Source organism: Synchiropus splendidus, chromosome 14 (genome assembly GCF_027744825.2).
Source record: "Synchiropus splendidus isolate RoL2022-P1 chromosome 14, RoL_Sspl_1.0, whole genome shotgun sequence".
NCBI lineage: Eukaryota > Metazoa > Chordata > Actinopteri > Syngnathiformes > Callionymidae > Synchiropus > Synchiropus splendidus.
The window spans coordinates 2,792,394-2,810,083 of record NC_071347.1 but is presented as its reverse complement, the minus strand read 5'-3'; the positions used below and the strand labels follow the sequence as shown (position 1 = coordinate 2,810,083).

The 17,690-nt window shown below is 44.3% G+C and overlaps 2 protein-coding genes across 2 annotated transcripts in view; both read left to right on the top strand.

Annotated features, from left to right (window-relative positions):
- Window positions 1-5,786, top strand: part of LOC128771185 (alpha-1,3-mannosyl-glycoprotein 4-beta-N-acetylglucosaminyltransferase C-like) — a 47,937-nt gene extending 42,151 nt beyond the window's left edge. The window contains exons 3-5 of the mRNA XM_053886417.1: window positions 2,028-2,170; window positions 2,858-2,999; window positions 4,182-5,786. Of these exons, the coding sequence (XP_053742392.1) occupies window positions 2,036-2,170; window positions 2,858-2,999; window positions 4,182-5,347 (1,443 nt within the window). The 5' untranslated portion in view covers window positions 2,028-2,035 and the 3' untranslated portion in view covers window positions 5,348-5,786. The remainder of the gene's footprint in view (window positions 1-2,027; window positions 2,171-2,857; window positions 3,000-4,181) is intronic.
- Window positions 5,787-10,105: 4,319 nt separating this feature from the next.
- rnf141 (ring finger protein 141) lies at window positions 10,106-14,737 on the top strand. The gene is made up of 6 exons (XM_053885539.1): window positions 10,106-10,201; window positions 10,643-10,820; window positions 10,911-11,019; window positions 11,926-12,107; window positions 12,316-12,423; window positions 13,272-14,737. Exons 2-6 carry the CDS (start codon window positions 10,687-10,689, stop codon window positions 13,420-13,422), a joined length of 684 nt encoding a protein of 227 aa, XP_053741514.1. The 5' UTR covers window positions 10,106-10,201; window positions 10,643-10,686; the 3' UTR covers window positions 13,423-14,737.
- The last annotated feature ends 2,953 nt before the right edge of the window (window positions 14,738-17,690 follow it).

Sequence of the window (17,690 nt, the reverse complement as noted above, 5' to 3'; positions counted from 1 at the left end):
TTTCAACCCTAATTATTGTTGTGGTCCGATACTGAGCTTAAGTTTCACGTCAGTCTGGTCAGTTTCATGCAGACGGAGCTGTAAAACTGGATGCTCTTTTATCCAGCTCAGTCTGAACCCGAGGACAGGAACCAAGTCCCAAGAAGGAAGGGCATTAGCTCTTTGATGGACAGCCCTTCGATAAGATGGACGCAGGCCAAGGAAAGCCCAGTAAATCACCGTCATCCAGACTGTATCTCTCGGACGTGAATCGCTTTGCTGTTCCGTTCACTGTGGTGCGTAAGGCATGCAGCGTGAGGGACCAAACTCCGAGCACAATATCGAACCATGTTGAAGGCCTGGAGACGTATTGTCAACACATTCATGTAGAGGGCGTCGCCATAATCAAGCAATGGTAGAAAGATTGCGGATTCAAAGTGTGACCAAGTTCAGAGGAAAAACATGATTTATTTCTTTAATAAAAGCCGAACTTCACCAGAAGTTTAGATCTTAGTGCTAAAAGAGGGTCCACATCTACTTTATGTCTGGTCCCACAGGGTCTCTTTAATTTACCTGCTCCAAAAACCAAGATCGGCCGCAGAATCTGGCATCATTTCACTTTTGCTCTTATAGTCCTCCTCAAGAAGAACCCTTTAAACCGGAGTGCATCTTTAATGTACCAAATTGAAACTCATTGACATTCACTTCTACCTGCTGCTATTTTACTGCCTCTAATCTGAAATGACTTCAGTCGGGAACGAGCTCCGAGAGCAAACAGCCTGATAAGTTCCTTCTGCATTTTCAATTCAAGCAAACGGCGTCAACGAAGGCCGCTTGTTTATTCAGACCAAATCCATTTCCATATAAATATTTGTTTGTTTTTTTTACATTCAGAGAGGAAGGCAAATAAAAATCCAATTTCTTACTTTCTCATTCAGGAAAGCCGCACGGCTGTTGTTCCTTTGTTCATTGTCTCAGTATCAAATTTAGCTTCCTTAAAAAGAACAGCACCTGTGTGCCCGTGGAAAGGAATTTAATAACATTTATCACAGCTGTTGCTGTGTCTCCACTCACCTTCGAAGGCTCAGGTTCTTCATTTTGCAGACAATAACAGCAAGAGATTTGCTTCACGGGCAGATGTTTTTTCCATTCGACAGTAGAACAAAAACAATGAATATTAAGTTGTTTATTGAGTTATTGGACAATCGTGTAGAGCGGCCTGTTCCTGACACCATGGCGACAGCTGCTTCTCACAGCCGTGCCTTTATGAGAACCCGCTACCTGAGGATCAGCGGTGAAGGGAGTTTGTCCCAAAGGTTATCTCTTTCTGTTCAAAACCTTTTTAAACTTCATTCTTGATACTTAATAGAACGAGAGGAAGGAAAATTCACAAAGCAGTACCTTGAAAAGTATCTTCAGTTCTATAGGAAAATCTATCATCACCATTTTTAGTGATTGGCATAAAAATAAAATCATTCATACCTTCCCTGCCGTATGAAGAACACGTTACACCTCATAGAAAGCATGTCTCAGCTCACTTACAATGTATATAACACAGCATACAATCAGATGAACAATGACTTAAGTCGGCAAAAAAAGAGGTAACCAGACTGGGAATGGATCCTAACCCTTGACTTCAGTCAGGGGTGTCAAACCGCTCTTCAAACAGCTACAGTGGGTGCGGGTCTATCGGTTGATAATTGACCGGTTGAAGGCGTTGTCTTGATTGACAGACCTGTTACAATCGGATGATACTAAAACCTGCACCCACTTGGGCCCTTTGAGGGCCGGTTTGAGATCCCTGTCTTAACTATTGTTCCATTCCCAGAACACATTTTGTCACAAAAGTCATCTACCAGTTGATTTATTCAGTTGCATGCTGTGTTCTTAAAGCCACCTCTTCTGTTTTTTTGCCTGTTCCCATCTGACAGGACATTTTTTTAGGTCCGTGTGAGAATTGTTGCGCGACCTACACCATGGCGGCCGCAGCAGCTCAGTGACCAGTCAATTGATTGCAGCAGCAGTGACACATCTGTGATGTCTTGCAGTGAGCAACATGACCACCAGGCCCCAGTGGAAGTTCATGGACAAGATGAGGTGCTTCAGGAAGCGATCCATGTTCCCCCTGCTTGGCGTCCTTATCACCTTCCTGCTCTTCTTCAATCTTTACATGGATGGTGGATACATGCTGGTCAGTTTTAGCCACTAAGATATGACGCGATAATGATTTATATTTCTCCAGTTGGAAATATTGTACACTTGATTTACAACTCTGGATTTAAAAAAAATGTGGTGCAATTCAGTAAATGGTGTCCATCACTGTAAAATAAATCTTACTGTGATTTATGGAGCATTTCCAAATTTTGTATCTCGCGAAACTACATTTCATAACACTGAAGCCACCAGGCGCAGAAGATTTACATGTTTATTACTGATAGGAATTGAAGGTCACCAGCTGCCTGAAACTGACATTCACACATAAAATGCTACATTGGCGCTGCATTAAAGCATATCATGTGATGCATGATGAGTCATATGCAAGCTTTGATCACTGTTTTCTGAATTAGCTCTGCATTCTAGTAATAGCACTTATGATTGGAATATGGCCGCCATCATACTGTCAGAACAATCTGACAGACAATCTGGAGACTGGAGGTCAGGGGATGAGGCTGGTGGAGTTGTTGAGATTTAGGACAGAGTGCCGAGACTTCCAGGACAAACTGTATGATGAGTGATGAGCAGGCTGGACTGAGGTAGCAGATGGAGGCAGCAGGTGTGCCGCTGGGATGTTGAGGCGGATCCTTGACGGAACCTGAGCAAACAATGTTGATTTCCAGTTGAAGCTTTGCATTCAAAGTCTGTTCTCCGAATGGCTCAGGAGGCAGAGAAACGACAACTGGGGGACTCACTGATGCATCCCGGGAACAGATACATCCACACCTTCAGAGATCTTTCCAATTTCTCTGGGACCATCAACGTGACTTACAGATACCTCGCAGGGATTCCTCTGCCTCGAAAAAGTGAGTATGTTTAACTTTCGTCTTCCTCTTCTTCTTCTGTTGCCTTCTGTGGTCAACAACTTTACTATAAGATGACTGCTCTACAGAGCATCAAAACTAATATACCCTCATGAGTCAGTCAGACCCCATTGGTGCGTCCATTCTGGTGCACCTCAAGGAATTTTGAAATTTAAAGATGACCTAGAAGTAACACTTTTTAAAACACATTTTCCTAATTTCAATTATTTGTAATACAAAATGTGTGTTTTTTATTATTGTTTTATATTTGACCTCTGTTTTGTAATTTGTTTTTCTCAATATACTTGTGAAGCATTTATATAAGTAAGCTGCTCAAAAAGCAGGAGCACGGCCACTGTACATTCAGTCAATGAACTCAAAGGTGAACTGGCCAAAGTGGCTGATTTACATGTAAAGCCACTGTTGAAGGGTGAGTATGATGGGACCCATTTAGGGCGACCGGGTCATAGCTACAGTGTGCTTCAGGAAACGCATTTCAGAAAGGATTTGCCAGCATTACATCAAGCAGTGAAGTTTAAAAATCTGAATTTCAACGATAAGTTGTGGCACATTAACCAATCACAGCAGAGATTTCATGATACATGCACAGAGGTCCAAGTCTTTTTTTTTGGTTTTGTTTTGTTTCTAATAATAAGTCTATAGTCTTTGTGAAGCGTTTACATTTCTGCCTCTTGTGACTCCCCACCTACTTAGCCCCACCTCTCAGCAGGTTGACCTACTTTTTTGAACACAACTTGATCCGGGAGAAGTTGCTTGAGTGGCTGGAAACTTCCATCTACTCTGGTGGGCGTAGTGTAGCAAGTGTCACTAAGTTGTGTTTGGTGTGAACGTTCAACACACGTTGTGATATGAACCTGGCCCAGTAGGATGCAACACTGCATGTCGTCATCCCCTGCTGTTGCTCAAATCGACCAGGCGGACATTAGTGACAACTTGCATGATGACCACTGTAATGTCAGGCATTAGAGAGTGTAACTAGGAAAAAAAATCCAATTCATCCCAAAATCCAATCCATTACCTATGATTTTTGTTTATCCGTAACACTGTATTACAGATCGCAGTGATGGTTTTAATTATACGGTGTCCACCGAATCTATACGATCTCCAAAAGGAATCCTTCTGTATTGGGTCCAATACACTTACTGCACTGTTCTGTGCCGACAGAGTTCCTCACCATCGGACTGTCGTCTGTGAAGAGGCGACGAGGGAACTACCTTCTGGAGACCATCAAGTCCATCTTTGATCAGTCCAATTATGAGGAGCTGAATGAGATTGTGGTTGTGGTCCACCTGGCGGACTTTGACCTGGTCTGGTGTGAGAACCTGGTCCAGGAAATCACCCGGAAGTTTGGTCACCACATCATTGCGGGGCGTCTCCTGGTGATCCAGGCTCCAGAGGAGTTCTATCCTTCTCTGGAAGGACTGAAGAGGAACTACAACGACCCAGACGACAGAGTTCGCTTCCGCTCCAAACAGAACGTGGACTACGCTTTCCTCCTCAACTTCTGCACCAACCTGTCTCACTACTACATGATGTTGGAAGATGACGTGCGCTGCTCCAGGAACTTTCTGACCGCGCTGAAGAAGGTGATCACCTCACGGGAAGGTTCTTACTGGGTCATGCTGGAGTTCTCTAAGCTGGGCTACATCGGGAAGCTCTACCACTCCAAGGACCTGCCTCGTCTGGCCCACTTCCTGCTCATGTTCTACCAGGAAATGCCCTGCGACTGGCTGCTCATCCATTTCAGGGGTCTGCTGGCCCAGAAGGACGTGATCCGCTTCAAGCCCTCGTTGTTCCAGCACATGGGCTACTATTCATCTTACAAAGGAGCTGAGAACAAGCTGAAGGACGATGACTTTGAGGAGGACTCTGTGGACCTTCCTGACAACCCTCCTGCCAGACTATACACCAACATCAAGGTCTTTGAGAGCTATGAGGCCACCAAGGCCTACAGCAGCATCATCGACGAGTACTTCTGGGGCAAACCTCCAAGTACTGGAGACTTCTTTGTCATTATTTTCAATAAATCTACCAAAATCCGTAGGATTACAATCGTCACAGGTACAGAGGACCGTCAGAGCGACATCCTCCATCATGGAGCCCTGGAAGTGGGACAGAAATCTGTGGAGACCAAACAGGGACGACAGTGCGGCTCGTACATCACACTGGGAGAATTCAAGGGTGGGAAAATTGAGGTGAACAATGTGGACCACAAGATTGGTTTTGACATTGAGTGTGTGCGCATTGTGATCACGGCCAGTCAGTCAGAGTGGCTGATCATCAGAACTATCAGTTTATGGACCACACAGCCCGTCAGTCAGCTCACATAGTTGCAGGAGATATTTTTCAAGTCACATATCTTCTTTATTGATGAATGCATTTGCTGTGTAAGTGCTGTGGGAGACTTTATGGAAGTAAATAAGATCCATATTTTCTTGGGCTCAGTGGGCCACGTGATTTTTCAGATATGTTATAATAAAAGAATGTACAATCTATAAAACCCTTGGATGTATGTATGTTTTATTATGTTGTATGTATGAATGGGCCTCTGACAAATGCACATAAAAGTATTATGATTTAGTTTTTATCATAATTATGAATATAATTGTATACATTGTTTACCTGTTAAGCGATGATATATCGATCTGAAATTATAAAACATTGAAATATTTGGCTTTGTAGCAGCATAGTGAATGATGCTTGACAGCAGCAGTGGTATGCAGCTGGAGCATTTAGCACAGTGTTTACGAGGGAGGCGAGTGTTTGGTAAGTGAGTTATTAAGATGTTTTTTTTTGTAAATAATAGGAGTCACTGATCGTGATCGGCGGATTTCATCGTGACCGGATTGCCGATCACAACAACCGATCACATGTGACAGCCAGCTCTCTGATGAAACCCCGCTGGTTGTGGTGTGTCCGCTCCTCCCAACCCGCTGCTCACTCGGCAGCAGACGTGAAGCTGAAGTCTGCCGTGAAGATATTTTCAATCTGTCATTAAAAGTTTGCATCACGGGAAAATGTTGAAAATGCAGAGATTCGCGTTCAAATTAAACATGCAATTTAAAGCTGCAGCATTTGACGGAGCACAGAGTTTTCTGCCCTCATGAAAGTTAGACCGCTGGTTCCTTAGCAGCAGGCTGTTAGCGCACCTAACGGTTAGCAACACCCGCCGGTTCGAGCGTGACATTCAGAACGCTAAGCTAATTGCCCAAGAAATAATCATTAATTTCACTGAGCGAGATGAGCAGCCTTTCTCAGGTGTCGTTTATGCAGAGAAACGACAGACAGAAATGACCGTATGCGTCAGAGTCGGGAGCTTTTGAAAACGTCTGAGCTGAGGTGGAAACATTCAGTCCTGCTACAGTACGTAAATATTTCACAGACATAGCAAAGTCTCAAGAGACTCACCAGACTGCGACGTCTCACATCAAATTAAATGTTTTTCAGTTGTCCTCTTCACAGAATAGTTGCAACATTCTGCAAGGTTTTTTTTCCCTATTTTTTGCCTTCTTGAAGTGGTATATTAAAACATGTCAAACAAGTTAAAATGATTTAATGGTTCATGTTTTCACATCATGCACACAGAGCGTCTCATCATTTTGATTACAAATTCATTGTCAATCCATGTGATCGGTATCGGTGGTCCGCGGTGATTGGCATCCCTACTAAATAAGTACAACACTTGAGAAATAAAATATGTAGGGAAATTGAAGCGGTAGAGTGGCCATTTCCCTACAATAGAACTAGACCTGGGGTCAAGTCAGAAAAGGTTAAGTGAAAAGCTTGAGTTGGTTTCCTGGAAGTGAGCAGAAACTCTGTATTTTTTCAGCTTCATGACACAGGATCAGTGTACCTTAGTGTCAGTTACCAGGGCGACATACAGTGTGAACCTAACCAGCTCACAAGCAGTACATTGGATGATCACCTTCACTCTTTAAACTTTCAGTGTCCAACTTCTAAACACCTGAAACTATATTTTTATATTTCATTTTTTTTGTTACGTTGAAGTCTGTTTTGCATCGATCAGGTGTGCTACAACATTCATAAACATTCTGCATAAACAGTCATTAATGTTAGGAAAAGTGACACTGTTTCACATACTGCCATGATGACTTGTGTGATCTGTGTTCCAGTGTTAAGGGCTGTTTGCAGATCAACTTTGACTTTGGGTTGATCAAACTAACCATGAACACCCTCATGTCCGGTTGTCCAACTCTCTTTTAACAGGAAAAGGAATTCATTGCCAGTGTTACTTACCTCCTTGCGCTCAAAGATAACCTGTCAGTGAAATATTGCTGTTATTTTACTTTCAGGCTCTGTCATCTCAAATTCAGTTCACAAAGTCTATTTATTCAGTCCAAGGTCAAGACACGGGAGATCAGAGACAGGCAGAAGAATACAGGATCTGTCAGACTAGAGGAGGTGTCGAGACAGGTGAGGATCAGAGATGTGGAGAGAAGACGTGGAATTACTGCAGAATAATGAGCTGGTAAGAGAGTTAAAAACATGAGGGAGTGGGGTGTGATTGGAAACAGGTGGGAGTGTAATCTGCAGGCCAGGTGAGACCAGACAGGGGAGGGCTGTTCAGCACGCACCTGAACCAGACAGTCAGTGATTTTAGAACTGGAAATAGAAACAGATGCTGTCCCGTCAATTTTGATTTAGTCCTGTTTTTGAGTTTAAGATTGTGTTCCTTCAACCATGGTGCACTCCATTGTAATATGAGCATTAAAAGAACGGATTGGATTTGTGTTGCTAAACAGGAACCAATAGCTTTGAAGGTGAAAGGAATTAAAACTCTCGTCCAAATAAGTTTACCTGCAGCATGATTTTATGGTCCTGAGGTAAGACACTAAACCTGTGCTTTGGTCACAGAAAGATTCAGCGCTTCTATATGGTTCTTCTCTTCCTTTATCCTGGTGGAAAGCAACATTATTGCGCAAAGCTAATGGTGATGATATAGAGGGTTTTCACTGCATCATCACCGTGTCATCCAACCCGTAGGCCGCCATGTTTGAGATACTCTTTGTAAACACCCCCATACACTGTGAATGGAGTGCAATGGGAAAATGCAAAACAAAACAGAAAGGCTGGTCAAAACGAATTGGGAGTGACAGGACATACAGAGAGGGACTTAACGAACACGAAAATACGCGACACTTGGAAGAGTTGAGCTTGAACGGTTATACCAAGTCATCGACGACATTTGCACCGTATATGAGAATGTGACGTATTTAAATATTTTCACCTTTCATTTTGAGTTTGTGTGCTATTTTAGTTTGCGCTCTAGTACTTTTGTGTGTGTGTGAGATAGCTTTTTAAGGGAAAGTTCTGAAAACTGCGTGTGTCGGCATCAATAAATATGTTCTGATAAAAGTTCTGTGCAAATTAATATCCATTTACGATATATTTTTTGCAGAATATTCGGAAGTTATGCACAGTTTTGCCACGAAGGTCCTGGTTCAGCTTCGCTAACCACAAGCGCCTCCTTTCTTCCGATAACTTCTGGCATTTTTCTCCTTGATTTGGAATAACTTTTGGAGGACCGTAATTCGCCATTTTTTCAAGGAAACGCTCGGAGAATCACCTTCAGTGCTACTCTGTGCTGAGAGCAGTGAATATCTCCCACATGGCGGCTTCCGGGTTTGATGACGCGTTGTGAAAACCCTCTATAGAAACATGGAATAGCAACCTGTCGTGTGAAACAAAACTACACTTACGGAGTTACTCGTGAATACTGTTGAAGGTTATGGTCATTAAAGCATTAGTCAGGTTTTGGAATTCCTGATTATTTATATTTTTTTATGAATTGATATTAGTTAAATTAAAATTCATTGTGGAGATGACCTCTGTTTTTTTCCTTCTTTCCACGGTCCTTCACCACTGACATGGAGGGTAAAAGCTGGGAGCTCTTTCCAAGGATGTGCTAACTATGTTCTAACTAACTAATCGGATCTCAACCCACACTTTTTGTTGAGATCAGATCATTACAGAACTGTTGCTACAATTTAAACTCTGAAAGTTGACCTTAGAAACAGAGGATGGAAACATGGGTGGTACAGAGGCACTCCTGGGTCTGAGGTCCTGGACAGATGGGACAGGCATAGCAACTCACAGAGGATGAAATCTGATTGGACAAAACTTCCAACACAGACATACACATGCTAGAAGCAGTGAAGCCAAGAAATGCAAATAAATACGAGGATGAAATGTCGCAATAAATTCATGGAATTTTTCATTTTCATGGAACAAATATTGAACTGATTCATTCTAATTGACTGATTACCTTTTTTTTTTCAATTCTTTGTCTCATTTTCCTATCATTTGGTCAGTCATCTGAAAACCATGTGCTACACTTCAAACTGAAACAATCGTTGGTGCGCTGAGGAGCTTCGTTATAGTTGGTCTCTACTGTCCCTTAGAGGCAGTAAGAAACCAGGAGCTCTCACGAATAAAAAACATGGTGATGAATGCTGACACTGACAGCTATAGACACAGTTCAATGATGGATGGTGATGCGGGCGGCAGTCTTCATTTCCCAATATTTGCGTGTGTAGCCCATCTCAGGTGAGGCTCGTTGTTCACCTCACTTGGCCTTTCTAACGTGAAAGCATCCAGATACTACACTGAACTTGCCGTATTCAAACCTTCTTGTGGTTCAGCGTCTGCATCTAGTGGACAAACAAGGTAAGTACAACTTGTTCCAGCCACAACATGGTAAAGTAATATTTCTGTTACTGTCCGCATTCGTTTGGGCAGGAATTGACTCACGCGCTTGCTCTTATTCATCATGTTTATTTTGAGAATGGAATGAATGAAACAAGCAGCAAATAAAGAGGATTCTGATTCGCGGATATTATCGATGATCGTCTCTGCCAAGCTTACGCATACCTCGAGCTGTGCGTATGAGGGAAAACGCTTGAACTTTTTCTGCAGCACGCCTTCTGTCAGCTGCGCTTCTATCTCCACCAGAAAAAGAACGGAGCACACATTCGTCGCTATTGGTTAACATTGACTGATTGAAGGGATGAGTGGCGAATTGGCTTGAAGAACATGAAGAACAACCCCGCCTAGATGACTGATGACGTCATTGATCGGCGACCTTGTCAACATAAACAGAAAGTAGGAACTATGTTGCGTCTGCGTGTGGACTTTACCTGCTTCCTCTTTATCGTGACAATTTGGTAAGGTACTGACCTAGTATGGTGTAAGACTGAAATCCTCCTAAAATAGCAAGGATTGCCTAGTTTAACCGTGTCGGTCTGTTTGGCGTTTAGCACAGCAGCAACATTAGCATACTGCTGCCAAACGTTTCGGTGCTCAAAGATGTAACAACGCTGCTAAATGGGCAAAAGCTATTCAACAAACACTTTTGTGTTCAACATTAATCCTGTTGTAGAGGTTATGACAATGATATATGCAATGCACATATCCCACGTTTATCCAATTGCTTATGTCAGGAGGCGGTGAAATGAACTAGTATTTTAAAAGGAAATGAAGGATCTTGAATATGTGTTTTTGAAAGGAACCACGGCCACTGTAATCGCTTTCAGTAAAGTAATAAGTCTTGTCATCTTGCAGCCTGCGAAATTGAATACTGATGGAAGTCAGTGCCTCTGTTACAGAGTTTTATGCTGTGGGCTGTTTTGGGATAACCTCTGCACCCAGGATGGGTCAGCAGATCTCAGGTCATGCTGTGTCCCGTCTCCCCGACAAGCTGGCCAAACATGTGGGTCTTGTTCGTGACAGCAGTTACCTCACCTATGAGGAGTTCCTGGCCAGAGTTGCCGAATTAAATGACGTGTAAGTCACATTTAAATGACGACATTATGTAATATAATCACGGTACGTTTGAGTCAAAGCTCAACATTCCGTCTTTCACCTTTCTTCTAGGACGGCCAAGCTTTCAGCAGGACAGCAGAAGCACCTGCTGTTTGAGGTGAAGCCCGGATCTGATGCCACAGCGTTTTGGAAGGTGGCAGTGAGAGTGGTCTGTACAAAGGTAGGCCCACAATGGACAACAAAAAAAAGCACTGGCAAGCAGGTGGTGGTTGACAGGGATATTAGGTCATGTTTGCGGAGCAGTGAAGTCACTGAAAAATAGTTCCACTTTGTCTGTTGCTGGTGGAATGGATGTATCGCCTTTTTACATCTGGTCACCTCTGCATCACAGTCTGTCAGTTTGCAATTGGATGTGTATCAGATATCACTAAGTGCATGGAGTGTGTCTGAGGACACTTCAGATGTCTGCAACATGTCTCGCTAAGGTTGGGCATTGTTTGTATTTGAATGACTCTGCATCTGATTCCGATTAAACACTGCTCCCTTTATGACCGCTGTTGTTCTTCAACATTCTTTTCTTTCTACGTTTGTTTTTTTTTTTTTTAACCTTCAGATTTCAGTTAATTTGTTAATTGATGATGTCATTAATCTGACACCTACAAAAGCTGTTGTAAAATGCTAATATTTGTTATTTACCATTGATTAATTTTATTCGGAACTTTGTTTTGTTTTTAATTCATGCATTCACAATATGAAGAGGTTTGGCACTTTGTAATGGTGGTGTTGATATGTGTGGGATTAACATGATAGTCACTGTTAGAAATACTCCTTAATATCATCAACAAGCTGCTGTATCTGTTGGACTGATTGGTTAGTGTCCAATGTACCACATTCGCGGGGGTCCTTGTGGTGCGCAGCGCTTCAACTAAATATTAGCATTTAAAACGTTATATAGAGGTTTCTGGTCGAGCATGAATTTTCTTCCAACATTGATTGTTGTACAGAAAACACAGGCAAACACACTTTAAAGTTTGTGGACTTTCATTGCTAAATGCCTGATGAATATTTATTTAATGTCATAAGTTGATCATAGCACATCAAGTAGTAACTACTTGCTTCACCCCAGATCAACAAGGAAAGCGGCATCTTGGAGGCGTCCCGCATCATGAACCTGTACCAGTTCATCCAGCTCTATCGGGACATCACCAGTCAGGCTGCTGAGGTCTTGTCAGCAGAGGGTGCTACTGAGGGCACGTCCACCCAGCTGCCCACCACTGATTCCTGTCAGGCCAGCATGTGGATGGGCAGGTCCGTTAGAGTGCCATGGAGATAGGTTTTTTTTTGTGTGTCTTTCCGCATCAGGGGCTGGCTCCCCTTCATGTCACCCATCAGCCTCACTGGCTGTGTCCCTCATTTCATTTTCAACATTCTTCATCCCACATATTCTCTCGATGCCTTCCTTTTGACCACGTGATGTACATAGTAAATACGTTCTGTTTGTGTTTCTGCTGTTCAGAGTGAAGCAGCTGACTGATGATGAGGAATGCTGCATATGCATGGATGGGAAAGCCGATCTCATTCTGCCCTGCTCCCACAGTTTTTGCCAGAAGTGCATTGATAAATGGTGAGTTGAATTTTTTTCTCTTCCACGTTGCTTATGGATTTTTCAGACTGTTAGTTGCACCATCCCAAAAATTCATCATGAAGAAGAAAAGAACATGTACTGTATAGGTCACAGCAGACCTTAAGCTGCATTTTGGGGGCAAATGTATTTGCCAAAATCTGTCACATGAAGCAGTATTACCACAGAGGTCCACCTCATTTGTAGTCACTGCTCCAGACCGCGACATGGAATAGGACGTTGCCGAGAAGTGAGCTCACAGAGACACCAGGAAGCAAAGGGGGGGATTTGTGCTGCTGACAGTAGAAATCCTAGTACTACTTATAATACTTTTGAATCATGTGGCATTAATAAATATCACTCACAGCAGCCGCGCTCAACTGGTTAGTCACTTCAGGGGTCCAGGCAGCACAGAAACTTTTGTTCTATGAGCATCAGTAGTCTTCCTATCATTTTGTTAGTGTTCTTATGATGTTCTCTGGGGATTTTTTTCTTTTTAAACTCACCAAAAAGCACCATATTTTGTCCATTTCTCTGCTGCATGTTGTGTGTGATTTCTGGCATGGACAACCTTCTCGATCTGTGATGGGACTTGGTCACGTCAGTCAGTGTGAACTTGCATTAAAGAACATGAAATTCTATATCTTAATTTATACCTAACTGAGTATAAATTGCTTAAAAGGTCCAGAGAATGTGGTAATCTGGTGTGTTACTATGATAAAAGAAAACTGCAACTTAAATGTATAGTCCAGAGAATGTGGTAATCTGATGTGTTACTATGATGACTAACAACTACATTCAGCTCTGTTTTTAGCGGTTTGTAACTTGGTGTTGTGTCGTTCCTCCTGCAGGAGCGGTCAAAGCCGAAACTGTCCCATGTGTCGCCTGCAGGTGTCGGCTGCCAGTGAATCGTGGGTAATGCCTGACATGCCTACAGAGGACGACATCGCTGGCTACATCCTGAACCTGGCGGATGAAGCAGGATACGCACACAGGCCTTGACACAACGCACCCTGAAACCTTTAGTACTGACACACAGGCCACTTTATTGATCTGTTTTTAAAGAAGGAACTTCCAAATCCAGGATGCACTTTAACACACACTGGTTAGCTGTTTTTGGTTTTTTGTTTTTTTTACGTCAGCGTGTTATTCTGTTTCAATAGCAGATGATGAGTGCTGAAGGTTGGTGGCTGCAGTGACCTACATGATGGGGTCATGGGATCAGGATTCTACGGAAGATAAATGACACAGGGGCATTGTATGGACATGCAAATAGGAATTCATAGATTTGATCTATGAATCACCTGAGAGTGGAAGTTTGAAACCTATTCTTGACGGTGTTCCTGTTCTCTTAATTCAGCAGTGTGAACCATCCTGTACAGTCTGATGTGCAAGGATCTTTGATGATGCTGGTTTTAATAATTCTCTTCTTCTCGTGTACTGTATGAGAAAGTACGCTGAAATTTCTCGTTTTATTTGATGACAAAAACATTTTACTTTGTTGTGTATTCTTATCTTGTAACTGTGACTTCATGTTTTGCTGTTCTGATTTAGGAAAATAGATTTTTCAATGCGACGCCAGATTCGTCTTATGATACTGTGCTGTGAAGTCATGAGGGGCTTGCATCACACACAGAGGTTTTTTGGTTTGACTCGCACTTTTTCCCTTCTCTCTGGCGGTTTGCTCTCACGGTGAATGAGGAAGCATCTTCCAAGTATAAAAACTTGCTTTAGAATTCTTATTACAAATGTACCAAGCCTTTGTTTGTGTATAAGACACCTTAATCTCTAACACTGTGTGCTGTGACAACATCACACGTGTAGTGATTCATCAACTGAAGTTAAGATTTCCTTTCTACATATTCTTTAACACATTAAAGAATTGAGTGAAAATGTGAATAGCAATGTCTATGGCTGTTACATTTGAAAACATTTCATTCACTCACTTCACTCACCAAATATGGTACTGAGCAAAAGTGGGCGGCGGGTCACGTGACCAAATATGGTAATGAGCAAAGTGGGGAGTGGGGGAGTGTGTCACGTGACCAAATATGGCAATGAGCAAAAGTAGGCGGCGCGTCACGTGAACAATGAGCAAAGGGGTGCGGCGCTTCACACAATCAAATATGGTAATGGACAAAAGGGGGCGTTGCTTCACACAGCCAAATATGGTAATGAGCAAAGTGGGGGGCACCTCACGTGACCAAATATAGTAATGAGCAAAGTGGGCAGCGCGTCACGCTACCAAATATGGTAATGCACAAAGTGGGCGGCGCGTCACATGAACAATAAGAAAAAATGGGCGATGCGTCATGTGAACAATGAGCAAAAGGGTGCGGCGCTTCACGCAACCAAATATGGTAATGAGCAAAGTGGGCCGCGCGTCACGTGACAAATTTGGTAATGAGCAAAGTGGGCGGCGCCTCACGTGACCAAATATGGTAATGAACAAAGTGGGTGGCGCGTCACGCGACCAATAAGAAAAAATGGGCGGTGCGTCATGTGAACAATGAGCAAAAGGGTGCGGCGCTTCACACGGCCAAATTTGGTCAGAAGCAAAGTGGGCGGGGCGTCACGCGACCAATGAGCAAAAGGGGGCGGCGCTTCACGCAACCAAATATGGTAATGAGCAAAGTGGGCGGCGCCTCACGTGACCAAATATGGTAATGAACAAAGTGGGCGGCGCGTCACGCGACCAAATATGGTAATGAGCAAAGTGGGTGGCGCGTCACGCTGCCAAATATGGTAATGCACAAAGTGGGCGGCGTGTCACATGAACAATAAGAAAAAATGGGCGATGCGTCATGTGAACAATGAGCAAAAGGGTGCGGCGCTTCACGCAACCAAATATGGTAATGAGCAAAGTGGGCGGCGCGTCACGTGAACAATATGGTAATGAGCAAAGTGGGCGGCGCGTCACGTGACAAATTTGGTAATGAGCAAAGTGGGCGGCGCCTCATGTAACCAAATATGGTAATGAACAAAGTGGGTGGCGCGTCACGCGACCAATAAGAAAAAATGGGCGGTGCGTCATGTGAACAATGAGCAAAAGGGTGCGGCGCTTCACACGGCCAAATTTGGTCATAAGCAAAGTGGGCGGGGCGTCACGCGACCAATGAGCAAAAGGGAGCGGCGCCTCACGTGACCAAATATGGTAATGAACAAAGTGGGCGGCGCGTCACGCGACCAAATATGGTAATGAGCAAAGTGGGTGGCGCATCACATGAACAATAAGAAAAAATGGGCGATGCGTCATGTGAACAATGAGCAAAAGGGTGCGGCGCTTCACGCAACCAAATATGGTAATGAGCAAAGTGGGCCGCGCGTCACGCTACCAAATATGGTAATGAGCAAAGTGGGCGGCGCGTCACGTGAACAATATGGTAATGAGCAAAGTGGGCGGCGCGTCACGTGACAAATTTGGTAATGAACAAAGTGGGTGGCGCGTCACGCGACCAATAAGAAAAAATGGGCGGTGCGTCATGTGAGCAATGAGCAAAAGGGTGCGGCGCTTCACACGGCCAAATTTGGTCATAAGCAAAGTGGGCGGGTCGTCACGCGACCAATGAGCAAAAGGGGGCGGCGCGTCACGTGAACAATGAGCCAAAGGGGGCGGCGCTTCACGCAACCAAATATGGTAATGAGCAAAGTGGGCAGCGTGTCACGTGACAAATTTGGTAATGAGCAAAGTAGGCGGCGCCTCACGTGACCAAATATGGTAATGAACAAAGTGGGCGGCGCGTCACGCGACCAAATATGGTAATGAGCAAAGTGGGTGGCGCATCACATGAACAATAAGAAAAAATGGGCGATGCGTCATGTGAACAATGAGCAAAAGGGTGCGGCGCTTCACGCAACCAAATATGGTAATGAGCAAAGTGGGCGGCGCGTCACGTGACAAATTTGGTAATGAGCAAAGTGGGCGGCGCCTCACGTGACCAAATATGGTAATGAACAAAGTGGGTGGCGCCTCACGCGACCAATAAGAAAAAATGGGCGGTGCGTCATGTGAACAATGAGAAAAAGGGGGCGGCGCTTCACAGGGCCAAATTTGGTCATAAGCAAAGTGGGCGGGGCGTCACGCGACCAATGAGCAAAAGGGGGCGGGGCGTCACGTGAACAATGAGCAAAAGGGTGCGGCGCTTCACGCAACCAAATATGGTAATGAGCAAAGTGGGCAGCGCGTCATGTGACAAATTTGGTAATGAGCAAAGTGGGCGGCGCGTCATGTGACAAATTTGGTAATGAGCAAAGTGGGCGGCGCCTCACGTGACCAAATATGGTAATGAACAAAGTGGGCGGCGCGTCACGTGACCAAATATGGTAATGAGCAAAGTGGGTGGCGCGTCACGCGACCAATAAGAAAAAATGGGCGGTGCGTCATGTGAACAATGAGCAAAAGGGGGCGGCGCTTCACATGACCAAATATGGTAATGAGCAAAGTGGGTGGCGCGTCACGCAACCAAATATGGTAACGAGCAAAGTGGGTGGTGCGTCACATGACCAAATATGGTAATGAGCAAAGTGGGCGGCACGTCACGTGAACAATGAGCAAAAGGGTGCGGCACTTCACACACTCAAATATGGTAATGGACAAAAGTGGGCAGCGCGTCACGCAACCAAATATGGTAATGAGCAAAGTGGGCGGCGCCTCACGTGACCAAATATGGTAATGAGCAAAGTGGGTGGCGCGTCACGCTACCAAATATGGTAATACACAAAGTGGGCGGCGCGTCACATGAACAATAAGAAAAAATGGGCGATGCGTCATGTGAACAATGAGCAAAAGGGTGCGGTGCTTCACGCAACCAATTATGGTAATGAGCAAAGTGGGCGGCGCGTCACGTGACAAATTTGGTAATGAGCAAAGTGGGCTGCGCCTCACGTGACCAAATATGGTAATGAACAAAGTGGGCGGCGCGTCACGCGACCAATAAGAAAAAATGGGCGGTGCGTCATGTGAACGGCCAAAATGGTCATGAGCAAAGTGGGCGGGGCGTCACACGGCCAAATATGGTCATGAGCAAAAGGGGACGGGGCGTCACACGGCCAATGAGCAAAAGGGGGCGGCGCATCACGTGAACAATTAGCAAAAGGGGGCGGCGCTTCACATGGCCAAATATGGTAATGAGCAAAGTGGGTGGCGCGTCACGCAACCAAATATGCTAACGAGCAAAGTGGGTGGCGTGTCACTCGACCAATAAGAAAAAATGGGCGGTGCGTCACGCGACCAATGAGCAAAAGGGGGCGGCGCGTCACGTGACCAAATA

What these genes read in the sequence shown, in the direction of transcription:
- rnf141 (XM_053885539.1), top strand. Translation starts at nt 10,687, where the DNA reads ATGGGTCAGCAGATCTCAGGTCATGCTGTGTCCCGTCTCCCCGACAAG. An exon ending in TGAGAGTGGTCTGTACAAAG is followed by an intron (nt 11,020 to 11,925) that starts GTAGGCCCACAA and finishes GCTTCACCCCAG; the next exon opens with ATCAACAAGGAAAGCGGCAT. An exon ending in GCCAGCATGTGGATGGGCAG is followed by an intron (nt 12,108 to 12,315) that starts GTCCGTTAGAGT and finishes TCTGCTGTTCAG; the next exon opens with AGTGAAGCAGCTGACTGATG.